Raw genomic sequence first — 27063 nt, forward strand, 5'->3', positions numbered from 1 at the left:
TGCCACCGCGCCAGAAGCCCTCCAGAACCCTTCCAGAACCCTTCCGCGGACCCGAAATACCCCAAACCCCTTACGATTTTGCGATTTTGATTCCCCCCACTGCCTCGCCTTGGTAAACTGCCCTTCAAGTTTCTTTAAGGGCAAACTGCAACGCCGCCCCAAAGCACGTGCCAGAAGCCCTCCAGAAGCTTCCTAGAAGCCTTCTAGAACCTTTCCGCGGAGCCAAAAAATACCCCAAACCCCTTACGATTTTGCAATTTTAATTTCCCCCACTGCCTCGCCCCAGTAAACTGCCCTTCAAGCTTTCTTAAAGGCAAACTGCAACTCCGCCCCTTGAGCTTTCTCAAAATAGCAAAATAAAGTCTTCAGGGCAAACTGCACGTCGCCGCTTACCTTGCCAACTTGCGTTTCAAGCTCCTTCATAATGCCCTTCAAGCTTTTAGAAATCGGCGGGAAGATTTACCCGCCGAAGCCGTAGAGCGTGCGGCCCTGGCGCTTGAGCGCGTAGACGACGTCCATGGCCGTGACCGTCTTGCGGCGGGCGTGCTCCGTGTACGTGACGGAGTCGCGGATGACGTTCTCGAGGAAGACCTTGAGGACGCCGCGGGTCTCCTCGTAGATGAGGCCGCTGATGCGCTTGACGCCGCCGCGGCGAGCCAGGCGGCGGATCGCGGGCTTCGTGATGCCCTGGATGTTGTCGCGCAACACCTTGCGGTGGCGCTTGGCGCCGCCCTTGCCGAGTCCCTTGCCTCCCTTGCCGCGTCCAGACATGATTGAGTGAGTGTGTTTGCGTGTGTTTTGCAAAGCTGGGAGGCCGTCGATCTCGCGAGGCAGCCGCCGGAGCGGACCTCGTGATCTCCATTCTGATTGGATGAAAATCTTCAGGCACAAACTTGACGTTCAAAATAAAAGCCTGAAGAAATTCGACCAATGAAAAGCAAGATCACGAGGTCCGCTCCGGCTGCCGGTCTCGAGATTAGCAGCCCCTCTCCCAACCCAAAACACACGCATCACAATGGCCCGCACGAAACAGACCGCACGCAAGTCCACGGGGGGCAAGGCCCCCCGCAAGCAGCTCGCCACCAAGGCGGCGCGCAAGTCCGCCCCGGCCACGGGCGGCGTCAAGAAGCCCCACCGCTACCGCCCGGGCACCGTCGCGCTCCGCGAGATCCGCCGCTACCAGAAGTCGACGGAGCTCCTCGTGCGCAAGCTCCCCTTCCAGCGCCTCGTCCGCGAGATCGCGCAGGACTTCAAGACGGACCTCCGCTTCCAGGGCTCCGCGGTCCTCGCGCTCCAGGAGGCCGCGGAGGCGTACCTCGTCGGCCTCTTCGAGGACACGAACCTCTGCGCGATCCACGCCAAGCGCGTCACGATCATGCCCAAGGACATCCAGCTCGCGCGCCGCATCCGCGGCGAGCGCTCCTAAGCGGCGACGCTGCCGTCGCGCGCTTCGCGCGGCGGCGATCCCACACACAAAAACAAACCGGTGTCTTCGGACACCACCCTTCGGAAAGAAGAAGCTTCTCCCCCTTCCCTCGACTTGTGCACAAACAATCCGCCGGGTCCCACCCGACGCCCAACTCCGCTCGCCCTCGTGAATATACCCGCCCTTCAACTTACTTTATTTACTGAAAGATGAACAAGTGCATGATTATGTATGGGGCAGCATCATGACCGGTGATGGTCGCTGACGACGCGCGGCCTGCGACGCTCGTTTCGCAGCAGCAGCAGCGCGACGACGACGCGCGGCCTGCGACGCTCGTTTCGCAGCAGCAGCAGCGCGACGACGACGCGCGGCCTGCGACGCTCGCGGCGCAGCAGCAGCAGCGCGACGACGACGCGCGGCCTGCGACGCTCGTGGCGCAGCAGCGCGCGGTCTTCGCTGCGGCGGCGGCCGCCGCGCGGCGACGGAGCGATTTGTCGGCCGTCGCCGAGGCTGTGCCCGCGACGCGGGAACCGTCCGGCGCGGACGGCGGCGCGCTGACGACGGACCTCGCGCGCGTCGCGGGGCGGGGCGAGGCCGTCGGGTTCCCCGATTCGAGGGCGTCGGAGGCGCGGAGGCTCGTCGCCGCGGGCGCGGACGTCAACGCGCGCGTGGGCGCCGTCGGCGAGACGATCCTGTACCACGCGTGCAAGGCGGGCCTCGCGGACGTCGTCTCGGTCCTGCTCGAGGCGCCGTCGCTCGACGTCGCCGCGACGACGGACGCCGGCACGAGCGCGCTCATGATCGCGGCGGGATGCGGGCACGCGGACGTCGTCGACCTGCTCCTGCGCGACGGACGCGCGGCGCCGCTGCTCAACGCGCCGAACGCGGCCGGAGTGACGCCGCTCCGGACCGCGGTGATCTCGAACCACGCCGCGGTCGTCCGGCGCCTGCTCCGCGAGCCGTCGATCGACGAGACGCGGGCCGACGACGGCGCGCTCCGCGGCCACGCGGGCCGCGCGCTCCGGGCCGGCGACAAGGGCGAATCGCTCGGGCCGAAGCGATCGCTCTTCGCGTACGCGCTGGAAAACAACGGCCTCGAGACGCTGAGCCTCCTCCTGGCCCACGCGCCGGCCGCGGCGGAGGCGCCGCTCGCGTCGGACGGGGAGCTGACGACGACGCACCGCGCGCAGCTCGTCGGCGACGCGGCCGCGCTGCGAGCGCTCGTCCTGGGAGAGGCCGACCTGTCCCCGCCGTGCCCCACGATCCGGTGCGGCGAGACGATGATACCGACGGACACGCTCTCCAAGGGCTACACCTGCGACCGGTGAGCGCCAGCACAGAACACCGAGCGCGCGTCAAAAACACCCCCCGCCCCTAGGTGCGGCCGCGTCGCCGTGGACAGACGAGCCTGGCTCTGCGCGGCGTGCGAGACGACCATCTGCCTCTCGTGCGTCACGGCGCCGCAGATCGAGGTGCCGTCGGCCCACCGCGCCGTGCTCGCGGGGCGGAGCGTCGGCGCGCTGGGCGACGCGACGCTCGACGGCGGGCGGCTCCCCGCGGCGTACTACGCGCTCGAACTCGGGGACGCCGCGAACGCGCGGCGCCTCCTCGCGGGCGCGCACGGCCTCCCCGAGGCCCTCGTCGACGAAGCGCTCGCCGACGGCGTCGCCGACGAGTCCGCGGTCGGCGCGCGCGCGGCGCGGTTCCTCGCGCGCGCGCTCGCGTCGGGTCTCGTCGAGGCCGCGTCGCCCGCCGCGGTTGCCGGGTTCAAGGCGCTCCTGCTCCCCTTCTGCGCGCACATCGCGGCGCTCCGCTACTTCGACGCGCGCCCGGCGGCCTTCGAGGCGCTCCGGGGGCTCTGCGCGGCGCGCAACGCCCAGCGTCCTGCGGCTGTGACGACTTTCGAGAGATTTCGGGTGGGAAAACGATGAAAAATCGTTACCGACGTGCTTGGTAGGCAACGCCGCGATCTACGAGAGGATCGACGCGGCCGTCGGCCCTTCGACGCGCGCGCGCCTGCACGCGCTCGGCGCCGGCTACCCGGCCGCGCGGCCCCGGCAGGACGCGGACGGGCTCCTGCCGGCGCTCGGGCCCTTCGTGAGGGAGAGCCGCGGCGAGTACGAGATCGAGTACGCGATGGCGCTCGCGCTCCTGGCCCGGGCGGCGAACCCGACCTTCTCCGAGGAGCTCGTCGCCATCTTCGACGGCTTCGACACGTTCCCCGCGCCCTCCAAGGCATTCGGCAGGATGCGCAACAAGCTCGAGAGCGCGACGGAACACGGCGGCTGCGAGACGCCGCGCGCGGCGGAGAACGCGGACGTTCTGCGGCTCGGCGTCGTCCTGGACGCGCCCGAGGACTTCGAGGAGGCCCTCGCGGTGCTCCGGCGAAGCTACGCGATCCTGCGCGTCAAGAGCTCGCACGACGCCGTCGCTCCGTCCTACCGCTCGCTCCTGGTAAATTTCAGGTACGCGTCGACGAGGGCGCTGGCCGACGTCGTCGGCTCGCACGACGACGACCTGGGCCAGGCGTGGAAGGACCACTGCGAGACGCTCCCGGAGCCGCGGCACTGGCGCTACGCGCTGAACAGCCTGCACCGCCTCGCGGCGGCGCGGCCGGCGCCGGCGATCGCGCTCGCGGCCGAGGTCCAGTTCGTGCTGCGGCCCTACTACGCCGAGGGGCGCACGCGGTCGCACCTGCTCTTCAAGATCGCCCGCGCGGCGACGCCGGGCGAGATGGTGCGAGACTTCTCCCAGGGGCTCGAGCCTATTCGACTGCCGAGTGGCCCCATCGACCACCGCTCCTCGAGAGATCCGCAACCTCGAACGCAGAGCAGACGGCTCCTCGAGCAGATCCACAACTTCCGCGCGCGCGCGCTCGACTAAGGTTACGAGAACATGTTGCCAAAGGCCGCGGCGGCGCCCGCGATCGATGCCTAGGCTCTAACGCGAAGTTACGAGAACATGTTGCCAAAGGCCGCGGCGGCGCCGGCGATGCCGCCCCCCGCGGCCCCGAGGTCGTCGTCCTCGCCCTCCTCGGAGACCGTCTCCAACGACCGGTTCTCCTCGAAGGAGGCGAGCGTCGCGTCGTCGACGTAGTCCGCGAGCGCCGTCGTCGCGTTCGGGTGGACCGCGTAGCCGTCGTAGATCGTCGCGAGGTAGGACTCGGCGGCCGCGGACGTCACCGAAAGCTGGTTCTTCGCCATGGCGCGCCGGCCCTCGGCGATGAGCATCTCGAGCGCCTCGGCCCGGAGCGCCGCGTGGCGGAGGAAGCGGCGCGCCTCCTCCTGGTCCGCGCGCGCCTCCTCGTCCTCGGCCGTGTAAGCCGTGCGCGTCGTCGCCATGGAAGTCGCGTCGAGCACGGACGGCCCCCGGAGCGAGTCGCCCGCGGAGTACGCGTCGAGGTCGTCGGACGAGTCGCGCGCGGACGACCCGCGCGCGCTCGTCGCGGGCGTCGTCGCGTAGGACCGCTCGGCGGAGAGCGTCGCGTCGCTCGGCGTCGCCAGCGTGCCGCCGGACCGCTCGGCGGACAGCGTCTCCGGCGGCGCGGACGACGACGCGACCGACCGCTCCGCGGACAGCGTCTCGGGCACGGACGCGGCGAAGGACACGCGCGCGAGCGACGGCTCCTCGTCGACGGGCGCGTGCGGCTCCTCCGCCGTTGGGACCACCAACTCCGCCGGCTCCGCGGGCGCCTGCTCGGCCGTGCGAAACGACTCGTCGTCCGCGGCGGACCGCGACCGCGACGCCTCGTCGACGGCTCCGCGCGACGCCTCGTCGACGGCGCCGAGCGCGGAGCCGCCGGACGCGAGCGACGACGCCGCGAGCGACGACCCCCGCCTGATGTCGTCCTCGGACGGCGGCTCGGACTGCGACGCCGGGTCCTCGGAGGCCTCCTCCTCCGCGGGCGGCTCGTCCGACTCCGAGTCCGACTCGCCCGCGGCGCCGCGGCGGTGCGGGTCGTAGACCTGCGTGACCATGCGCCGGCGCACGCCGTGGACCATCTCCGTGGCGATGCCCTCCTCGCTCTCCTCGGACTCGCTGTCCTCGTCGCGGTAGACGGGCGCGCGCGGGTCGAAGACCTCCGTCTTCCGCGACACCCCAAAGTCCGGCGGCCGCCAGACCTTGACGACGGGCGGCGTCGCGGGCTTGGGCGCCGGCGCCGGCTCGGGCGCCGGCGGCGTCGGCGGCGGCGTCGGCGTGCGCACGAAGAAGTCGGCCATGGACGACACGGCCTTCTGCGGCTTGCGGTCGCGCGGAACGCCCGCGGGCGCGACGCCCGGCGCCGGCGCGGCGATGGTGAGCACCTCGGCGACGGAGCCGTCGCGCGTCGACATGAGGCGCCGCGGCGGCGGCGTCGCGGCGCCCGCCGGCTCGTCGGCCCCGGGCCGCGGCGCGGTCCGCGGCGGCGGCGCGGTGCCCGGCACGGCGACGCCGTCGTCGAAGAGGCGCAGGGGCGTGCCCAGGGGCGTGCCGGGCTGCGCCGGGCCGATGACGATGCGGCCCGACTCGTCGATCTCGAGCACGAGGTTGTCGCCGAGGCGCACGCCCGCGGACGCGGCGCGCGAACCGGGGCGGCTCGGCGCCGTGCCGGGCCGGCTCGGCCCGACGCGCGCGTCGAAGAGCTCGGGCGCGTCGCGCGCCGGCGGGCGCGCCGCCGGGGGCGCGCCGTCGGGCGCGAGGCCGAAGAGGAGCAGCGCCGCCTCGAGGTGGCCGTCGTCGTCGTCGTCGAGGGGCGCGTCGGCGCGCCCGCTGAGGAGCGCGGGCGCCGTGCCCGGGCGGCTCGGGGGCGCGCTCGGCGCCGTCGCCGGCCGGCTGCCCGGGCGGCTCGGCGCGGGCGCGGCCGCGGGCTCGGCGACGACGAGGACGTCGGCCCGCGGCGCCGCGGCGACGACGTCGGCCTTGGGCGCCGTGCCCGGCCGCGACGGCGTCGGCGTCGGCTGGCCCGACGTCTGGCGGCTCGGGAACTGCTGGCTCGCGTCGCCGGAGCCCGGCCGCTCGAACTGCGGGCTCGACGCGACGCGCGCCGCCAGCCTTAAACCGTCGGCCGCGTCGAGCCGGTTCGACGCCACCCTGGCGTCCGCGCGCAGCGCGTCCGCGGAATCCAAGCGCGTCGCCGCGGTCTGCGACTCGTGCTGGAGGTAGTCCGCGGCCGCGTCGCGCTCCGCGACCGCCGTCGACGGCATCGACGAGTAGTCGCGCGTGGGCTCGGACGCCGTCGGCTCGGACGCCGTCGGCTCCGTCGCCTCGCTGCGCTCGCCGAGATCCCAGGTCGGCGCGTGCGACATGTCCTCGGGCGTCGCCGCGGAGGCCGGGGGCAGCTGCGAGCCCATCGTGAGGCGACTCACGTGCGACTTCGCGGACGACGGCCGCGCGGACGCCGCGGACGACGGCCGCGGGCCCACCGTCGCGCGCAACGTCGGGGCGACCGTCGCGCGCGGCGCCGGCGCGCTCATGGGGCCGATGGAGCTCACCTGCGCGTCCACCTGAGCGTCGACGCGCGACGCGTCCTCGGACGACGGCTCGTCGGCGCCCGCCGCGCGCGCGGCCGTCTCCGCGAGGAAGCCCGTCGCCTCCTCGCGCGCGGCGGCCCGCAGGCCCTCGTTCCGTAAAAACCCGGCGGCGGAGTCCTGGTCCATGGCCGCCTCCGCGCCCTCGCGCAGATCGCGCGCGGCCGCGGACATGTCCGCCGCGACCGTGGACGGCAGCTCCGAGTAGGCCGCCGTGTCCGACTCCGCGTTCCCCGGCAGCGAGCTCGGCGCCTCGGACGCCGGCTCGGCCGCCGACGGCTCGCTCGCGGCCGCGGCCGACCGCGCCGCGGACTGCGCCGAGGGCTCGTCGAGCGACGGCGCGGGCAGGTCCGTGTACACGGTGGCCTGGGGGCCGACGGTCGCGCCCGCGTCGAGGGACTGCACCGTCTCCTTCGGGGACAGCGCGTCCTCGGCGACGGACGGCTCCGCGACGAGGGACTTCTTCTTCGGCGCGGCGCGCGGGGGCGACGGGTGCGGCGACGTCGTCGACGAGTTCGACGCGAGGTCGAAGGGCGTCGCCGCCGTCGCGGACTCGTCGACGTCCGTGTCGTAGGTCAGCACGGACGGCCGGCTCGTCTCCGCGAGCGACGGCTGCGCGGACACGGCGGCCGGCGGCGCGTCGGGCGCGTCGTCGCCGCCGCCGCCGTCGTCGTCGTCGCCGCGCGGGAACGCGTCCTGGTCTTCCTCGTCGTCGTCGTCGTCGTCCGGCGGCGGCGCCGCGGGCGGCGGCGGCGGCGCGTCGTCGTCGTCGGCGCGGACGTCGCGGACGCCGCCGCCGGCCTCGAGCGACGACGGCGCCCAGACGACCTGGGAGTCGCGCTTCGGCGGGTGGAGCTCCGTCGTCGCGGCGAGCACGTCGCCGCCCTCGACCTCGGCGGGGAGCCGCGTCTCCGCGAGGTCCGGCAGGAGCTCCGCGGACGTCGCGACCTCCGTTGGGAGCTCCGGCGGCGCTTTGAGATGCGGCGGCGGCGCGTAGGACTTGCGGTGCTCCACGGGCGGCGTGCGGCCCAGGGCCACGTCCATGGCCTGCTGCTTCGCGAGCGTCTTCCGCTCCGGCGACAGGGGCGTGAGCGCGTGCCAGTCGCCCGCGTTTTGCGCGCCGGAATTCGGGCTCCGCGGCGGCGTCCGCGGCGCGCGGCTCCGCTCGAGGTTGCGCCGCGCGTCCACGGAGAGCCCGGACGACGACCCGCGCGAGTCCGGGAAGTTCCCGCCGCCGGGCGTCGCCGGCGTGCGGAAGCCCTCGGTGACGGGCGTCGGCGGCTCGACGAACGGCGCGCCGTCGTCGTCGTCGTCGTCGGAGTCGTCGAACGCCTCGCGGCGCGTCGGCGCGGACCGCGGCCGCCGCTCGCGCCGCGACTCGGCCCGGAGCCGCGCGGTCTCGAGCTCGACCTCGAGCTCGCGGCAGCGCGCCTCGCGGCGCACGAGGTCCTGGCGCTCGAAGAAGATGACGCGGTTCTTCTCGCGCCGCTTCGCGTCCAACGCCCGGAGCCGCTCCCGCAGCTTCGCGAGGCGCACGTCCTGGGAGAAGGCGAGGGGCTTCCCCCGCGCCTCGAGCTGGACGTCGTCGATCCTGCGCGTGAGGCCGAGCATGTCGCCGCTGAGCTTCGCGAGCGCGTCCTCGGCCTCGCGCTGGCGCCTCCGGCCGCGGCGCATCTCCGCCTGCATGAAGGCGAGGTGGCGCCGCGGCGCGTCGACGGCGGCGTAGTTGGCGCCCGAGTCGTAGCACACGGGCGCGAGCTGGCCCGTCGTCGCCGGCCCGCCGTCGCCGTAGCCGTCGACCTCGATCTTCTCGGGGAAGCCGACGGCGCCCGGCGACCGCGGCGCGCGGTCGTCGTCGGCCCAGGTCACGGCGTTGTTCGGCGTGCGCTCGGGGGAGGCGTCGTAGGCGGACCCGGGCACGTAGGGCGCGGCGGCGTCGTCGCGGCTCTTTCGCTCGTCCGCGACGTACTTGTCGACGCGCGTCTGCGGCATCGCGCGGAGTTCGCCCAGCAGCGCCCGCTCCGCGTCCGTCTTCGGCCCGTAGTAGTGGGGCAGCGTGACGACGGCGCCCCGGCCCTTCTTCGCCGATGGCACGTAGTCGTCGCCGCGCAGGTCGTCGAAGCCCGGGTGCGCGTGCGGCAGGAGGAGCGGATTCCGCTTCGCGGTCTCGAACCCTAAATCGAGCTTCCGCGCCACGTTTTCTAGAAATTCGACGTCCCGGAGCATGGTGAAGACGTAGGGCGTGCCGCCGAGGTCGAAGGACGGCGCGTGGCTGCCGAGGAGGCTCCGCCGCCGCGCGAGGCACGTCGCGATCTTCATCGTCAAAGTCCGCAGCGTGTCGACGTGGCCCGCCAGACCCCGCGGCGGCCCCGCGGCCTTGGCCTGGATCGCCAGCACCATGGAGTCGTCGTCGGCGAGGTCGTGCGCCAGGGGCGACGGCGGCGGCGGGTCGTCGCCCGTGACGAGCTCGTGGGCCATGCGGAGCACCTCGTTCCGCTGGAGCGCGAGGCGCACGAGCTCGAGCTCCGTGCCGTAGCCCGCGCCGATCTTCTCGTAGGTCACGGCCGCCGACGCGTCGCCGCCGTCGGACGTGCGCACGACCAGCAGCGGCAGCCCCTTGCCCAGGAGCGGCACGGGCTCCGCGACGGGCCGCGTCGCCGGCACGCGCGCGCGGGGCCCCGGCGCGCCGTACTCGCCGCCGCCGCCGCCGCCGGGCGCGGCCCGCAGCTTGACGCCGACCTCGAGGCGCAGCTTGTTCGCCTTGACGCGCTGCTGCTCGTTGAAGATGGCGCTCATGGCCCGCGGGCAGTTCGGGTCCCGCATGGCGTCGTAGCGGGGCAGGCCCTCCAGCGACAGGCGGCCGTTCCATTTGTCCTCCTTGAGCCGGACGCGCAGGTCGCCCGTCCCGCCCTTCTTCGGCGGCCGCCGCGCGACGCCCGGCGACCACGCGGCCGCGTCGCCCATGGCGTCGGACGACGACACCGGGAGCCCGAGGCAGCCCGGGCTCCTCGCAACGCGCTTTACACGAGGTGCATCTTGACGAGGAGTGGCAGGACTTCACCTTGACGAGGTCCTTCGTGAACCTCATATGGAGAGCATGCTTATGGGCAAAGTTTGTGGCCTTTGAGATCGCCGTGATACCGCGCGCAGCGCTCGAACACGCGGATGGACGCGCCGCCGCCGGGCGCCGCGCCGCCGCCCACGGCGGCGCCGGACGGCGCCTTCCGCGCGCGCGTCGAGGCCTACTACCGGGAGCACAACCCGGCGCGGCTGTCGCTCGTCGACGAGATCGTGGCCAAGTACGCGGGCCGCGAGGAGGCGCTCTGGGCCAAGCTCGCGAAGAAGTACGACGGCGCCGCGACGGCGGCCGACCGCGTCGACTTCCGGTCGCGGACCTTCGACGCGCTCGCGGCGCTGCGGACGCCCGGCGTCGCGCCGCCCGCGCCGTCGGCGCGGCCGCTGGACAACGTGCACAAGTTCCGGCCCTTCCTGCCCGCGAGCAGCGGCGAGCGCGACGACCGCGTGAAGCAGAGCGCGCACCACGCGCCGCGGCCCGAGCCCGACGCGGCCGCGTCGTCGCGCGGCGCCGAGCTGCTCGAGGCCGTGACGGACCCGCTCCGCGACGGCCCCCACGGCGTGCTCTGGCGCGCGCTCCGCGACCGCGCGGCCGTCAAGGTCGTCCTCCGCCGCGTCAACTGCATCCGCGGCAGCTGCGTCGGCCTCCTCAAGGCCTTCGACCGCCACATGAACCTCGTCCTCGTCGACGCCGCGGAGACGACGGTGCCGCCCATGCGGAACCCGGACCGCGCGCGGCCCGTGACGCGCTTCCTCAAGCAGGTCCTCATCCGCGGCGACAACGTCGTCCTCGTCTGCCGCGCGCCGAACCTCGTCGGCCACGACCGGCACCAGCAACGGAGCAAGCGCGGGCCGGGCCGATCGTAAGACCCGGCGCGCCGTCGTTGCGCGGCTACTCCTCCGCCCGTAACATATCCCGCCGGCGGGACGAGCACTGGTGTGTGCGCCTCAATGAGCCTTCAAACACATCCAAAATCAGCTCAGCCAGGGCCCTCCCCGCCGCTTAGACCTTAAGGCACGTCGCTGACGCCGCCCGTCGCGCGGTTGGTACGCGGGGGTCCCCCGGTGAGTATAAGAACGCGGCCGGCGCCTTAAAGTACCGCCGAACTCGCATGTCGCGCCGCGGTCGCGCGGCCCGTCGGGCGCGTTTCGCGCGCGCGTGTCGGATATCTTGGAGGTTCGCACGAATCACCACCGGCCCTTCGCCGACTGCTTTCCTGCCGCGAGCTCTCCGGGTTTCGGGTACTGCCTGCGCTGAGCCCTCGTGAACCAAGGAGAACCAAGGGCTCGAAGTTTCGTTGATAACTGCACAAAGCAGCCACGATGCACTCGGCGGAGAGCATCTCTGGAGGTCCTTCTGGGCTGCTGGGGCGGCGCGCGCAGCGCATGCACAAAGGGCGCCACATCTTCTGTCGCGCGGCCTCCATGGCGCGCATCAGCGGCCGCGAGCGCGCATCATTGGTGCGGCGGGTCGGCGCGGCGGTGGAGCGCCACGCCCCGAAGATCATGAAAATGTCGATGCTCGTCGGCGCGATGGCCTGCCTCGCGGGGACGCGCTCGTCGTCGTGCATTGCCGCGGCCCGTGGACCTCGACGAGACGCTGGAGCCGACCTTCACGGACGGCGCGCGCAAGTACTGGCACCTGCGGTTCACATGTCCGTGCAGCGAGAAGACGGTGACCGTCCGGAAATACCTCCGGAAGCTGTCCGACGGCGACGACGTGGAGAAGGAGAAGGAGGCGGCGCTGGAGCGGCTCTGGGCGGGGCTCATCGATGAGCACGGAGAACACCTGGGCCTCGGGGTCGTCGGCGGCGACGGCGCGATGGACGAGGACGCGGCGCCCGAGGAGGCGGGGGTCGTCTGCCAGCCGTGCTCCCCGCCGAGCTCACCCGGGGCGAAGCGAGGGCGTGTTGCAGCGCAGCACCCGACGCCACAGTCGATGCGAGACGCACGAGAAGCCCCTGCGGCGGAGCCCGAACCGGCGCCGGAGCCCGAGCCGGCGCCGGAGCCCGACGACGGACCCGAGCCGCCTCTGCCGCCGGCGCCCCCGGCCCCACGGCGCTCGACACGCCCGCATCATGCTCCTGTCGACACCTACCAACCCCCTGTTCCCCGTGACCGGACGGCGTTCGCTGCCGCTCTACGTCGCCAGTACGACTCGACGCCGCGGCAGCCAGCAGCAGCCCGCGGGCCCGTCGTTTCGAGCGACCGCATCGACGAGGGCGTCGGCTCCAGCGACTCCAGCGACGAGGGCTGCGCGGGCTGCGCCAAGTGCGTGACGAAGGACGCGCTGCTCCGCGAGGCCGACATGGAGATTCAGAGCCTCCGCGCGAAGTTGTCGACGCCTGGGGCCGCGTGGGCCAAGACCGTCGAGGCGCTCCCGAACCGCACGCAGGGCATGGCGAAGAAGGGTTTGGCGCTCATGGCGCGCCTCGAGCCGACGAGCACGCCGCGCGCGAACGGCGGACCCGACGGTAGCGGATCCGACGACGACTCCAGCGACGATCCGGAGCCCCCCCGGCCGCGGCGCCGGGTCACAGCCGCTCGTGTCGACGAGCCATCGGCGGGGCCGGCGACAGAGGCGAAGGCCCGTGACGTGAATCCTGTGCTCGCGGCCCTCTTCGTGCACGGCGGAGGCGACCAGAGCCGGACCGCGGCGATCCTCCAGGCCGTCGTCGCGCGAGCAGGGAAGCTGCTGCGACTGGACTTGAAGGAGATCAAGGCCCTACGCGCCATGGGCCGGGCGATCAAGGGCTACTTCTCGCTCGCGGCCCTTCCGAACGGCGGGACGCGTCGGAAGTATGCCCAGCAGAAGGTGGACGCGGTGATGGAGGCTGTAACGCCGGCGGATGGCGCTGCCAAGAACTTGCTCCGGGGCATCTCGCGGGTCTGCTGCGGCGACAACGTGAGCCACAGCGTCATCGGTCGCTTCTCGAACGCGGCGGATCGACGGAAGCTACAAGACGACGCGGGCAAGCTTGCACGCCACCGCATGCGGGCTCTGCGCTCTGATCTCGTCGACCTCGCCTGTGCTCGTGAGTATTGGCACCAGAACGACGACGTGCGACTCGACACTTTCGCGGGGAGGTGCACCAAGAAGGTGAAGATCGTCACGGTCCAGGTCGACTCCGACGGGCGGAGGACGCTCGTCGTGAAGGAGGATCACCACCAGCGCCACACGAAGCACGCGGGCGATTTGGAGATCTACCAGGCCTTCCTGAAGTCGGCGGGCTACGCCTCTCACCTCGCCGCCCATCCCAGCCACAAGATCTCCTTCACGCTCTTCAAGCGGGCCAAGTGCCCGTGCATCGCTGTGTGAAATCAAATCTTCAACCCGACTTCAGCACCTCCGCTGCGCTTCGAGAACTCGATGAGAGCAATCGATCCGTCCAAAAATCAGCCGAATCGACTTCGATTTGACCGAGCTAGAGAATTTCAAAGTTTGGTCGGGACGTCCCAAACCAGTCGTTGATTTGCACGTGTACAGGTGCATCGGCGAGCCGCACCAGCGCGAGTGCGCCGACGAGATCAAGACCAGCATGAGGGAACGACTGCTCGCTCTGAACCGCCTGCGCCTCTCGGTCAAAGAACGGCAAGCGACGTGCCAGGGCCCAGTCTGCCGTGCACGGCGTGCAGCCGTCGACGCACGTTCTGCGGCGCCCGAGGCCTCGTACCTCCAGGCAGAGCAGACCGCCGCCTACAAATTCAGCAAGATCCACGAACGATCGAATCTGTCCGCGGGCATGTTCTCAAGCTGCATGCTCTGCCCGGCAATACGCTGTGAAGATCTCGAGCTGACGACCGACGATGACGAGCGTGTGTTGATGCACAGGAAGGAGTGCGCCTACGGTGATTGCGATGAATGTGGCGTCGACCAGCGCTTTTTTCGTTGCCCCTGCGAGGACACTGACGTCGAGGTGAAGCTCCGCGAGTACCGGCTCCAGCCCCGGACGGTGAAAGGCGAAGACGACGAGGGCAACAGTATCAGCTCCACCATGGCCGTCAAGGAGCTCACGGAGGTCATGGTCACGGGCAGTGAGCTCCTCACGAAAATTGAAGCCGCGGCAACAGAGTATTTCACGCACTGCTGGAATTGCCGATGGGCCAACACGGCTCGGCTGAACGACATGCATAAGTTCACCGATACCGAGCTATTCATTCAGACCGATTTCGCTGCGCAGATCTCCAACGCTGCCCAGGACAACCTCTGCTGCACACACAGGAACCATACGAATCTCGACGTGTTCGTCGTAGCATCGGATCCACGACTCGTCGACGTGACGGTGAAGCATGCCGACGGGTCCTCTTCCTTCGTCAAGAAACGCATCACACGCCAACTGCGACGGCCTTTCGCAGCGATGGCAAGGCTTGGGTCCTCGAAAGCGACTCGGACACTGTTGTGCTCATGGACCTAGACTCCAGAGAACGCCTCGAGGTATTAGACGCTACCTTCTACATGTTTCCTCAAGATCTCGCGATCGCTGGAGACAAGCTCTTGGTTCTTTATCTCGAATATGATGAAGAAGCTCGTGCTACTGGCGGCATCTCGGTGTATGATGTTGTCACTGGCGAACATCGGTTTTCATTTGGATGCGATTCACCTTCTCTGTCCATTGAGCGAGTTTTGGTGCGCCCTTCTTCTCTCGTCGTCGGCGGTGATCTGGTATACGTGGCTGATTCGAGAGCCCACGCTATCAAGGTCTTCAATCACGAGACAGGCGCCTTTGTCCGCAAGTTCGGTGCCACTACGCCGCAGATAGACATGGAAGTTTGGGAGGACTTCGACGTTGAAGATTCCATCGAAGAGCTCGAAAAACTTCGGCCTGGGGAGTTTCTTTGGCCGTTTGGTGTCGACGTCGCCCATGGACGAATGTATGTGAGCGAGCGACTAGGCCGACGAATCCAAGTTCTGGCACTTCCAGATGGCAAGCCGCTGCAGGTCATCGAGTCGCCGGACGGAGAGATGCTTGGTCGCCTGTGCGTTGATGGCGAGAATGTTTGGTGCCTCGGGCCGTATAGTCGCGACACGCACTGCCACATCTTCGCGCCCTACCTCTCGGACCCGGCGATTGCCGAGGCCGATCGCCGTGCGCGAGCCGAGGCGGCCGCGAGCAGGCGGACCGAGGAGGCCGCGCGCGCGTTCGTCCTCGCGAGCAGCGACCGTCGCCGCCGCCGTCGCGCCGCGAGTTGGCCATGACGTTCTAAGGTCCTCCTCGCACGCCTCCATCTCCTTCAAACAACCTTCTTGCCCTTTCGTATCCGGACGAAGAAATTGCCTCAGCCCGAGATGGCGCGCGCCCCGGCCGTGGACGGGCCCCTGCACGACGGTCCGGCCCCGGGACGGGGGCCGGGGACGGCGGGCATAAGGCGGGCACGGGGGTTCCGGCACGGTAAATGCGCTCCGGGCACGCGGCCCGGCACGGGCCCGGCACGCGGCACGGCACTCGGCACGGGCCCCCGGGCACGGGCCGGGCACGGGCCACGCGGCCCGGCACGGGCCCGGCACTCGGCACGGGCCCCGGGCACGGGCCGGGCACGGGCCGGGGAGGCCCGGCACGGGCCCGGCACGGGGCCCCGGGCACGGCCCGGGCACGGGCCGGGGACGTGGCCGGGGACCGCGGCACGCACCGTTGTGCAGGGCCCCCTCCGTGGCGGCACGCGCGCATCCTGTGGTAGCCTTGTGGTGGCCTCAGCGCCGTCGCGCTCGCGGCGCTCCTCGCCGGCTCCGCGGCCGTCGCGCCGCCGACGCGGCGCGCGACGCTGCGACTGGGCTGCGGCGTCTCCCGGCTCGATCCCTGGCTCGATCCCCGGGCTTCAATAACTTTTGGTGAAGTGGCCACTCACCGATGATGGTTCACTAAAAAAGGCATCGATCGGATGCTGGGCTGCTGCCTCGCGCTGCTGCTGCGCGCGGCGGCCGCCGTGCCCGGGGGGCGGCCGGGCCGCGACGTCGGGATCTGCTACACGCGGAACATGGTGCACCTGGAGAGCCACGTGCTCCACGTCGACGCGCTGCGCAAGGTCGTCCTGTCGGCGTCGTCGCTGCGCCGCGCCGACGGCGGCCTGGCGACGTGCCTCTTCACGGAGATGGACGCGGCGACCGTGCACGCGACGACGCGCGAGCTCGTCGGCGCGAAGCTCTTCGACGTGGTCCTGCCCGACGGCGGCGCGGCCTTCGCGGGCCGCGACGCCGCGGAGCGCGCGCTCCTCGCGGCGCCGGAGCGCCGCGGCGGCGACGCGGCCGCGGCGCACCTGCGCCACATGAAGATGAAGTCGCGCGTCGGGCGCATCCTGAATTTGGGCGCGGCGCCGTTCGAGCTCACGCTCTTCGTCGACGACGACACGTTCTTCTGCGACGCGCCCTCGGCGACGCAGACGTCGATGCTCCGCGAGGCGCTCCTGGACCTGCACCGCGCGGCGGACATGGACGGGTCCTACGACGTCCGCGCGCACGTCTTCAGCAAGCGGCGGAGCGAGAAGGTCGCGCTCCGCGAGAGCCACGACTGCGTCTGGGCCCAGGCGCGCGCGCGGCCCTTCGGCGCGGGCCTGGAGCGGAAATGCAACGACCTGCTCATGGGCGGGCGGCCCTTCTGCTCCGGCGCGCAGGGCGGCGCCTTCGCGGTGTCCCGGGGCCCGCGCGCGGCGGCGTTCGCGCGGGACTGGCTCGACCGCTACCTCGCGCACTACGCGAAGCTCGCGCGGCGCGCCGGCGCCGCCGTCGACGCGTCCTGGGGCGGCGACCAGGCGCCCCTCGCGGAGCTCATGGGCGCGCGCTGCGGCGGCGCCGCGGGCGCGGACGGCGCGTGGACCTTCGGGAGCCTGCCCTACGCGCTCAACGTGCGCGACGCCTTCGAGCGCGGGAGCGACGGGTCCCTCGACTGCTCCGTGCCCGTCTTCGGCCCGCTCCTCGTGCTCCACCAGAAGCGCTACCTCAAGACGGGGACCGTCGCGGAGCTCCTCGGCGAGCTCGCGGGCGTCTGCGGCGCCTTCAACGCGCCCCTCGAGGCCGGCGGCCACGTCTGGCTCGGCCGGCGCGGCGACGGCCACGCCGCCGCGCGGGCCTGCGACTGGATGACGGGGCCCAACGGCACGGACGCGAACGCGACGCGCGGCGACGCGGCCCGCCGGCCGCCGTCGCGGCCCAAAGCCATGCGCCGCCGGAGCCGCGGGCCGCCGGAGCGCGTCTCGGACCGCGAGGAGGCCATCGCCGCCATCGAGCGCGCGGCCGCCGAGGGCCGCGCGGCCGCGCGGCCGCCCGCGGCGCCCGCGGCGCCGCGGCAGCCGCCCGCGCCGCCGCCGCCCGCGGCGCCCCTCCTGGCGCCGCCGGGCCTCTCGACGTCGAAGCAAAGGCGCGCGGCGCGCCTCGCCGCGGCGGAGAAGCGGCGGCGCGAGCGCGGGGGCGCGCTAGCGGGGTAAACGCTGCAGTCGTCGTTGATGCATCCGACCACGAGCGAAAAGATTGGGCTCGAGCTGGGCTGCCCCGTTTGTTCGACGGCCGTGGCGCGGGCGTCGTCGCGGCGACCCGGAGGATGCTCCTCTCCGCCATCGTCGAGGCGCGGTCGAAGCTGCGGGAGGAGGTCGCGCGCCACGAGGAGGTCTTGAGCGGCTGCGAGAGCGAGCGGCGGCGCTGCGAGCAGGCCGCGCGGCGGGAGGTGGAGCGGGAGGTGGCGAGCGCCGTCGCGTCGGCGTCGTCGGCCTCCGGCGACGCGCCCCCCGCCGACGCGCCGTTCGCGCCGGGCGCGGCGCCCGGCGCCGCGGCCCCGGCGGACGACGGCGGCGCCGCGCGCGTCGGCGGCGGCGGCCGGCTGCTCTTCGCCGCGGCCGCGTTCCAGTTCGCCGAGGAGCGACTGTTGCGGCGCGAGGCGCTGCGGCGCGTCGGCGTCGTGCGGAGCGGCTACCTGCGGCGCGCGACGCGGCGGAAGCAGGCCACGGTCTGGCGGTTCCACCGGGTCGAGCTGAGGCGCGAGGCCGCGGGCGGCGTCGTGACCTTCTGCTGGAGCGGCGTCGGCGACGGCGGCGTGCGCGGGGACCGGTCCGGCGAGCGGCGCGTCGCCCTCCGGCGCGGCGAGGCGTCCTGCGCGGCGGCGCTCGGCGGCGCGCGGCCCGGCGGCCCCGGCGACGACGACGCCGTCTTCGTGCTCGGCGCGGGCGACGACCGCGTGGCCTGGATGGCGGCGTCCATGGGCGAGCGCGACGCCTGGGTCGAGGCCGTCGCCGCGTGCCTCGAGGAGGGCGGCGACGCGAGCCGGCCGCCCGCGCGGGCGCCGGACGGCGGCGACGGCCCCGCGCGGCGCGGCGTCGCGGCCTTCGAGGCGGCCATCGCCCGCGTCGCGCGCGCGGGCGACCGGGCCGCCTTCGTGCGCGCCCTCTGCGGCGCGGACCTCGCCGCGCCGCCGCGGGCCGAGAGCGACGGCGAGGCGTCGCGCCGGTTCCCCGACGGCGCGCGCGACGCGTTCCCGGCGACCTCCGCGTCGTTCCGCGTGCCCGTGGCCTGGGTCCGCGACCGCCACGGCGCCCCGCGGGCCTCCGTCGAGCCGTCGCCGCGGAGAAGGCGGCGGCCGCGGCCCGCGGCGGCGAAGCGCGGCGACGGCGCCGCGGGCGACGGCGGCGCCGCCGCGCGCGGCGACCCGCCGCCGGCCGAGGCGCTGCGCCAGCGCGTCGTCCAGATGCGCAAGGACATGCGGCGGGACCGCGTGTCCATCGACGGCGAGGTCGTCGCCGCGGACGGCGGCGACGGCGCGCCGGGCGGCGGCGAGTACCACGAGCGCGTCGCGGCCGCGCTCGCGCGGCGGCTCCTCGAGGAGGCGCGGCTCGACGGCGCCCGGGGGGGCGCCGACGCGGCGTCGCCCCGGCCCCTCGCGGCGCTCTCGGAGGCCGGCGCCGTGACCCACGCGGCCGCGGTCCTCGTCGCGTGCACGCGGACGTGCTCGGGCGGCGACGCGTACGCGTGCGTCCACGCGCTCTGCAAGCCCCTCGGCGCGCTCATCGTGCTGTGCCCGCTGAGCACGCACGCGTCGCCGCTGGAGCTGCGCGTGTCCTTCTCGCGGCGCCGCGAGAGCGCGGGGCCGCCGCGGCGGCCGCCGCCCATCGGCGCGGCGGGCGCGGCGGCGCGCCGCGGCAACCTGGGCTCGCCGAGCCCGTCCTTCGCGCAGAAGCTCCTGGCGACGCTGACGACGTCGCCCGCGCCGCCGTCGCCCGCCGACGCCTGGGCCGCGTCGCCGCCGTCGGCGGCCGGCGGCTCGCCGCTCGACGGCTCGCACTCGCCGAGCGACGCGTGGGCGTCGACGACGGACGTGCCGCGCGACGAGTCCGGCGCGGCGACGTCCGACGACGACGACGGCGACGGCCGCGACGACGACGCGTCGCCCGCGCGCGGCGGCCGGGGCGCCGCGTTCGCGGCCGCGCCGCGCGGCCGGCGCCGGCCGGGCGGCGGCCTCCGGTCCCGCGTCGACGTCGACGTCCGCGCGACGACGGTCTACCGCGTCTGCACGGCGAACCCGCAGGACGAGCCCTCGGACACGTGGGCCCTCGTCCGCGCCGTCTGGACCCAGTCCTTCGCCGTCACGGGCGACCCCGCGAAGGGCGCGACGAACTTCAAGGCCTCCGAGCCCCAGGTCCACATCGGCATCTCCGACTTTACGCTCTGGGACCCGACCGAGGAGCGGTAGTCCTTAAATCTTTTGTTGTTTTTTGGAGTCGGAGGTGGTCGCCCGGGCGCGGCGCGAGGCGTCGACACAGCCTATCGAGCAAGATGTGAGATTCTTGCCTCAGACAGTCTGAGAGCATTGCGAGTTGCGGCTTGTTGCGCACTCCCGAGAGATCTCGCCCGCCCCTCCAGCCGCTTGTCAATTTGGCACCGTCGCGCCTTTAGACGTCGCCGCCGTCGGCCCGTCGCCGGGAAACGATGGGGTGCGGGAGCTCCACCCCCGATGTCATCCTCGACGATCCGGGAGAGATGGAGCCGATCAAGGTGTCCATCAAGAGCAAGATGATGGGGATGAGCGAGGATTACAACGCCGTCAACGAGGCCGGTCAACCATGGTTCTTCATCAACAAGACTGGGAGTTTCTTCGGGTCGGGTAAGTGTATCGTCGAGCTCGAGAACTTTAAGACGGGCTCGAACCCGGAGAAGCCGAAGAAGGGCGAGGTGCTGTGGACGGCGAAATTCAACCAGACCCCCCGTTTCGATCAGATGATGAAGCCGAAGACGGGCGCCTACGAGCGCTACGCGCCCGCGTTCCAGAGCCTCCTCGCGGGCGACTTCCAGGCCGCGTTCCGAGCCGCCGGGTCGTCGGGCATGGACCAGGAGGACAGCGCGTACTTCCAGCGCATGGGTCGCAGCTTCAACGACGGCGGCCCGTATCGGGTCATCAAGTGGCAGCTCAACACGTCCGCGCAGATCGTGCCGGGGACGCGCGGCCAGGCCTACGGCGAGCACCGGCTCGACGTCTGGAGCAGCGGCACGGCGATCTGCGACTACGACTACAAGGACGGCCGGTATCACAAGAACGAGGCCGAGTTCGTGGACACGCTCAGCTTCAACCTCGTGCAGTGCTCCACGAACCAGTCCGTCGCGGCCTGGTACGTGCCCATGGACATGACGTCCCGCTACGGGTCGACGAGCGCGAACGACGTCTTCCAGGACACCGCGGTCTTCGCCATGTCCCAGAAGGGCGGCTGGTTCGCGACGCCCGAGGTCGCGACGAAGCCCAACTTCGACCCGACCTTCGCCCTCGTCGTCGCCTACCTCTGCTCCAAGGAGTACAGCCCCAAGGCCATCATGCAGGACCTCAAGCCCGTCTTCCCCTCGCGCCCCTGAGCGGGTCGAGATAGCGCGAAGCATAAGTGTAGCGGTCGCTTACGAGAGCGCCGCGGCGCGCTCGTCGAGGGCCGCGGCCGAGGGCGAGCTGCTGCACGCGCAGCGGTCGTCGTCGCCGGACGTGCGCGCCATGAGCACGTCGGAAACGAAGTTGGCCACGTCCCACGGGCCAACATAAGCCTCGTCGAAGCCCTCCGCGTCGCTCGTGAGCGCCTCGCCGACGTGCTGCAGGATGCCGCCGATGTCGTCGAGGCCCGCGGCGCGCGCGCTCGCGTACGACTCGCGCGCGCGGCGGCCGAGCACGCGGTGGCAGTCCTGCTCGATCCACTCGCGGTCGAGCATGTCCACGAGCTCCGCCTCGATGAGCTTGCCCGTCAGATCGTCGTCGAGTGCTTCGACGTTGATGGGCACCACGCGCCGCGCCGTGGCGATGCTGCGCGCGGACGGCGCCGATCGGATCGTGAAGGCGCCGGCGCTGGCTGCGAGCACCGCTGCGATGACGCGGAGCATCGTCGGAGCTGTTGGAGGTCGCCCGGCTTCGCGTCGCAGCAGCGCGCAGGGTTGTGTTTTTTAGCCCCCCCCCCCGGGGGGCCTTGGGGGGGTTTTATGGACCCTCAGCGACCCCCCCACCCCCCGTCCCGGCGACTCCCGGCGGCCCGGACGCGTACTGGGGCGCTGTTTTCAGGAGGTTGTCGCGCCCGAGCCGAGCAGAAGTCGACCCCCCCCACCCCCGTCAAAACCCCCCCAAGGCCCCCCCCGGTGGCAAAAAAACACAACCCAGAGACGAGGGAGACGATGACGCGACTGCGGCCGCCGCTAGCGGCTACGGCAAATTGAGTTCAACATGTGTTCAACAACCACCCCAACAAGTCCTTCAACTGAGCGACGCGTCTGATCGCGTCCACCATGCTACCCCCACACACGGCCAAATCCAAGTTCCAGCGAAAAATTACGACGGCGCGGGCAGCCGGACGACGGCGACGCGCGCGTGGTCCGCCGCGAGGCGCCGCGCGGCCGCGGCCGAGACGCGGTCCTCGCGGCAGCGGACCTCGAGGTCCGCCGTGATCCGGACCGCGTCGCGGCCGCGGTCGTCGTCGCCGAAGCCGCCCGGCGCCGACGAGGCCCGGCCCGCGAGCGCGCGGCGGAGCGCCGCCTCGTCCGCCCAGTCGCACGCGGCGACGTCGAGGACCTCGAGGCCCGTGAGCAGCCGGAGCGCGTCGGCGATGGCGAGGCATCCCTGGCCCGGCGCGACGAGGCACGTGGCGCCGAGGCGCAGGACCGAGAGCGTGGGGACGGCGAAGCACAGCCGGGCGACGAAGTCCGCGGTAACGCGCGGGCTGCAGAGCGAGAGCTCGAGCAACGAGACGCAGCCCCGGAAGCGCGGCACCGCCCAGGCGTCGCCGTCGCGGTCGGTTGATGCCGGCGCGCGCCGCCGCGGCAGGAGCCGCTCGAGCGCGTCGTCGCCGACGTCGCCGGCGACGGCGAGGCGCTCGAGGCGCGGGTTCGCCAGGAGCTCGACGTTGTCGTCGCGGACGCGGCGGCCCCGGGCCGCGGCGGCCGAGATCTCCTCGACGAGGTGCGCGGGCAGCAGCGCGAAGGCGCCGGCGGCGGACGCGTCGTAGCGGTGCAGAGACTCGCCGACCGCGCGCGCGGCCGCGAGCGCGAGCGTCGCCGCGGGCGCCACGGGCTCGGCGGCGCTCGCGGGCGCGGGCGGCGCGGCGGCGGGCGGCCGCGGCGGCGCGCGCGGGATCAGGCGCAGGAGGTCCTTGACCGACGGCGCCGCGCGGCTCGGACCGCCGACCGGGCGCGCGGCGTCGCGCGCGAGGTCGTCGCGTGCGTTGGACCAGCGCTGGCGCTCGACGGCGGCGCGCAGCGCCTTGGATCCGCAGCCGGCCGATTGCTTGCCCTTCTTGCGACCCATCACGTGGACGAATCTCGGCCAGCTCTCGTCACCATGCTTTGGCCCAGCACCTTGCACAGCAGCATCGACCCGGCAAGCAGCCCTTGCACGCGCGATGGTGGGCTGCCGCGCTGTGGCAGTCCTGCTGCTCGCGCTCGTGTCCGCCGTCGCGGAGGACGCGGCCGAGGACGCGGCGGCGCGGCTCTACCTCGTCGAGGGCGTCGCGCCGGCGGCGGGCCGGCTCGAGGCGGCGGCCGTGGAGCGCGCCGTCGAGGCGTTGAGCCTCGACGTCGCGGCCGGCGGTCTCGCGCCGCCGGACGCGGTCGCGGCGGGCGAGCGCGCCGTCGCCGCGGGCCTGGGCTTCGCCGGCGCGGCGCTGCTGAACAACGCCGCGTCCAAGTGCGGCGCGCTCTACGGCGGCGACGACCGCTGCGACCGCCGATCCGCCTACGCGGCCGCGCACGGCGCCGCGCCGGCCTTCGCGGGCGTCGCGCTCAACTACGCCTACTTCCTCGAGCAGGCCGGCGACCCGGCGGCGGCGGCCGACGCCCTCGACGCGTCCGTGGCCGCCGTCCGCGCCGACGGCTCCGGCGACCGCGACGACGGCCTTAGGATCGCCGCGGCGTCGCTCTGCGCGCCGCACGCGCTTAGCGCCGCGGAGCTGCCGGGCCGCTACGCGCGGCTCCTGCGGCGCCTCGAGGCCCTCGCCGTCGAGCTCGAGGCCGCGCCGGACCCGCGGACGGAGCCGCGGGGCCTGCGATTGGTCGGGAACCTGCCCATCGCGTGGCCCTACCTCGGCTACGCGGCCTTGCCGCTCACGCGGCGTCTCGGGCGGCTCTACGCCGCCGCGGACCGCGCCTGGGCCGGCGGCATCGCCGCGCACGTCCTCGAGCGCCGCGGCGAGCCGACGCCCGTGCTCCGGAAGCCGCGCGTCGCGATCTGTGTGGAATTCAACCACTGGTTTGGGTGGTGCTGACCAAACTTCAGAATTCTCTAGCTCGATCAAATCGAAGTCGATTCGGCTGATTTTTGGACGAATCGATTGCTCTCGTCGAGTTCTCGAAGCACGGCCGAAGAGGTTGCGTCGAAATCGTCGCATATGCTCACATTGAAGTCGGGTTGAAGATTTGAATTCCACACAGGTCGCGATCGTCGCGGAGCTCGGCGCGAACACGTCGCCGGGCCTCCTCTTCCACGGCGTGTTCCTGGGCCTCGCGGCGCGCGACGACCTCGAGCTCTGCTTCGCCGCGCCGCGATCCCTCGACAGCGACTTCGCGGCCGCCGCGCGGGCCGCCGCGGCCGCCGTCGTCGATCTCGACCCGGGCGACCTCGCCGCGTCCGCGACGGCCCTCGCCGGCGCCGAGGCCGACGTGGTGGTCTACCTCGCCCTCGGCCTGTCCCACGTGACCTACAACCTCGCGCGCTGCCGCCTCGCGCCCGTCCAGGTCGTCTTCGGCCACGGCCACCCCATGTCCGCGGGCCTCGGCGATGCGATCGACTACTTCGTGTCGAGCAAACTGTACGAGGCCGACGTCGCGAACCTGATGGACGGCGACGCGGGGCGCCTCGCCGTCTTAGCCGAGGCCGCGGTCCTCGCGGACGTCCGCGAGCCGGGCCTCGCCCGACCGCCGCCCATCGTCCTGCCGGACCCCGCCGCGGCGCCCGCGCGCGCCGTCGACGCGGCCGCGCGCCGCGCCGCGCGCCTCGAGGCCGACGCCGGCGGCGACGCGGCGGCGCTCCGCCTCGCCGCCGCCGTGCCCGACCGCGGCGACGGGGGCCAGGCCTACGACGAGCAGCTCGTGCTCTTCGAGAGCCCGACGATCGGCTTCCCCCGGCCGCCGGAGCCGCCGCGCCACACGCGCACGGCCCTCGGCCTGCCCGAGGACCCGCCCCTCTTCGCCTGCCCGCGGCCGCGCGGGAAACGAACAAGCGTCGCGCTCCGACGCGCGCGTCGCGCCGCGACCCGCGCGAAAAGGCCGCGCGCCGCGCGCAGGCCTCCAGCACAGCAAGAAGCTGCACCCGGACTTTGACGCGTCGCTCGCGGCGGTCTTCGCCAAGGCGCCCGGCGACGCGCTCGTGCTCATGCTCGAGGGCGCGCGGACGCACCTCGCGCGCTGGAACGCGACCCTGGGCCCCGCGGCCGCCGCGCGGCTCGTCTTCCTGCCGCGCATGCCGCGCGAGGACCTGCTCGCGATCGTCCGCGTCAGCGACGCCCTGCTCGACACGCACCCCTGGGGCGGCGGCGTCACGGTGCTCGAGGCGCTGGCCGTCTGCACGCCGCCCGTGGTGCTGCCGTCGCGGACGTCCGTGCTCCAGCTCGCGCTCGGCCACCTCCGGACGCTCCAGCTCGACGACCAGCTCGTCGCGCGCGACTCGGAAGCCTACGGCGCCCTCGCCGCGCGGATCGCGACGGAGCCCGCCTTCCGCCAGCTCATGCGCCTCACGATCTGCAGGCGCAACGCCTGGCTCTTCGAGGCGGACAAGGCCGTCGACGAGTGGGCCCGCTTCCTCCGGAACGTCGCGCGGCGGACGCACCTCGTGCCGCCGCCGATGGTCTGGCCCTGGGCCGCGTCGCGCGACGCCCACGCCGCGCAGCGCGCGAAGGACGTCGAGCGGGGGTATCTCTAGCTAGCTCTGAAGAGTTTGCTGTCAGGCGATCCCGCGTGCTCCAGCGTCCTCTTCGCCGGCGACCTCGCCTGGCGCCTCGGCGACGAGCCATGGACGGAGAAGTGGGCGCCGTGGCCCAGCCACTAGCTACCTGGCGTCCGCGGCGCCGCCACCACGTCTAATAGTAGCACCCGGACGGGCGCCGCGAGCGCGAGTCCCCTTCAATAACTAGTCCAACAAGCTGAAGATTCTCCACAACTCGCTCGCTTCGGTGCTCACCGGTGAGAAGCAAAGGCTGCCGCGTCGCAGCGTCGCAGCCATGCGGTTGCTCCTTGTTGTGGCGGCCTGCTCGGCGGTGGCGCTGGCGGACCCGGAGGCGGATCCGGCGGCGCGCCACCTGTTCAATGAAGAGCAGGCCGAGGAGGCCGTGCACCTCTTTCACGTCGACGGCGATGCCGCGGACCAGGACATCATGGTGCAGTCCGTGGCGGCGGACGCGGAGGCGGGCCGGTCCGTGGCGGCGGACGCGGAGGCGGGCCAGTCCGTGGCCGACGCGGCGCCGGAGGGCGAGGCGGCCGAACCCGCGGCGGAGCGCGAAACCGCGATCGACGCCGAGCCCGCCGCGGACGGCGGGCCCGCCGCGGATGCGGAGCCCGCCGCGGACGGCGAACCCACAGTCGATGCCGAGCCCGCCGTCGACGGCGAGCCCACAGTCGACGCCAATCCCGCGGCGGAGGGCGAACCCGCCGTCGACGCCGAGCCCGCAACTGACGCCGAGCCCGCCGTCGACGCCGAACCCGCCGTCGACGCCGACGCGGCCGACGCGGAGCCCGCCGCGGAGCCCGCCGTCGACGCCGAGCCCGCGGCGGCGGCGGCGGGCGCCGTGGGCAGCGAGGCCGAGGCCGTCGCGGCGTTCCGCGCGGAGGTGGCGGCGTTCCTCGCGGCGCGGGGCCTCGCGCTGTCGCAGCCGCTCGGCGAGGCGGACCTGTCCGCGGCGACGCACGCCGCGGCCGCGGCGACGCTCGCGCGCGCGCACGACCGCGCGCCGGCGCTGCTCGGCGCGCTCCACGCGGAGTTCGAGAAGCTCACCGCGGAGAACGCGGCCGTCGTCGTCAAAGTGCTCGGCGAGACGGAGGCCGAGGTCGAGGCGACGTTCGACGAGGCGGCGCTCGGGTCCATGACCGAGGACGAGCAGGTCGCGGCGCTCGTCGACGCGTGGCGCGCCAGGGCCGCGGGCGAGCTCCGGGGCGCGCTCGACGACGCGGCCGTCACGCGCGCGGCGGGCGAGTTCCGCGCGGCCGTGCGCTACCGCGCGCTGCGCGAGCGCGCCGAGTCCGAGGTCCGCGTCGCCGTCGGCGAGGTCGTCGGCGGGCTCATGCTCCCCGCGGCGGAGGATGCCATCGCCGCGATGCTCGCCGAGGCCGAGGCCGCGGGCGCCGCGGCCGCGCGCGCCGTCTTCGCCGAGGCGGGCGCGGACGGCGCCGTGTCCGCGGCGGCCAAGGCCGACGACCTGGCGAAAGCCGCCGTCGCCGAGGTCGCGGACTCCGTCCGGGGCAAGAACGCGCGCGCGGAGCGGGACGTCGCGAACGCCGCGCTCTTCGACGCGCGGAGCGCGCTCCGCGCGTGCCTCGGCGCGCTGCCCGCGGCCGCCCGGGCCGGCGGGCCGACCCTCGGGAGCGCGAGCCGCGTCTGCGAGGTCGACGCGTCCCTCGACTGGCTCGAGCGCGAG

General features: G+C 72.9%; 6 protein-coding genes across 6 annotated transcripts; 4 read left to right on the top strand and 2 right to left on the bottom strand.

The window, feature by feature from the left end:
• Positions 1 to 459: 459 nt before the first annotated feature.
• Positions 460 to 771, bottom strand: AURANDRAFT_19438 (hypothetical protein; the record flags this gene model as incomplete). Its single annotated transcript, XM_009034441.1, has 1 exon — positions 460 to 771. One exon carries the CDS (start codon positions 769 to 771, stop codon positions 460 to 462), a length of 312 nt encoding a protein of 103 aa, XP_009032689.1.
• A 244-nt stretch (positions 772 to 1015) lies between these two features.
• On the top strand, positions 1016 to 1426 carry AURANDRAFT_18886 (histone 3; the record flags this gene model as incomplete). The annotated part of the gene is made up of 1 exon (XM_009034064.1): positions 1016 to 1426. One exon carries the CDS (start codon positions 1016 to 1018, stop codon positions 1424 to 1426), a length of 411 nt encoding a protein of 136 aa, XP_009032312.1.
• A 1919-nt stretch (positions 1427 to 3345) lies between these two features.
• Positions 3346 to 9897, bottom strand: AURANDRAFT_70536 (hypothetical protein; the record flags this gene model as incomplete). The annotated part of the gene is made up of 2 exons (XM_009034440.1): positions 3346 to 3943; positions 4382 to 9897. The coding sequence occupies 2 exons, from the start codon at positions 9800 to 9802 to the stop codon at positions 3365 to 3367; spliced, it is 6000 nt and encodes a 1999-aa protein (XP_009032688.1).
• A 201-nt stretch (positions 9898 to 10098) lies between these two features.
• Positions 10099 to 14289, top strand: AURANDRAFT_60633 (hypothetical protein; the record flags this gene model as incomplete). Its single annotated transcript, XM_009034065.1, has 6 exons — positions 10099 to 10871; positions 11674 to 11866; positions 12182 to 13311; positions 13496 to 13589; positions 13911 to 14033; positions 14263 to 14289. 6 exons carry the CDS (start codon positions 10099 to 10101, stop codon positions 14287 to 14289), a joined length of 2340 nt encoding a protein of 779 aa, XP_009032313.1.
• Positions 14290 to 15885: 1596 nt separating this feature from the next.
• AURANDRAFT_60634 (hypothetical protein) lies at positions 15886 to 20827 on the top strand (the record flags this gene model as incomplete). The annotated part of the gene is made up of 4 exons (XM_009034066.1): positions 15886 to 17420; positions 17537 to 19622; positions 19979 to 20155; positions 20201 to 20827. The coding sequence occupies 4 exons, from the start codon at positions 15886 to 15888 to the stop codon at positions 20825 to 20827; spliced, it is 4425 nt and encodes a 1474-aa protein (XP_009032314.1).
• Positions 20828 to 22842: 2015 nt separating this feature from the next.
• Positions 22843 to 25355, top strand: AURANDRAFT_60635 (hypothetical protein; the record flags this gene model as incomplete). The annotated part of the gene is made up of 3 exons (XM_009034067.1): positions 22843 to 23670; positions 23870 to 24677; positions 24721 to 25355. 3 exons carry the CDS (start codon positions 22843 to 22845, stop codon positions 25353 to 25355), a joined length of 2271 nt encoding a protein of 756 aa, XP_009032315.1.
• Positions 25356 to 27063: the final 1708 nt, after the last annotated feature.

The sequence above is a fragment of the Aureococcus anophagefferens genome (assembly GCF_000186865.1).
Source record: "Aureococcus anophagefferens unplaced genomic scaffold AURANscaffold_1, whole genome shotgun sequence".
NCBI lineage: Eukaryota > Pelagophyceae > Pelagomonadales > Pelagomonadaceae > Aureococcus > Aureococcus anophagefferens.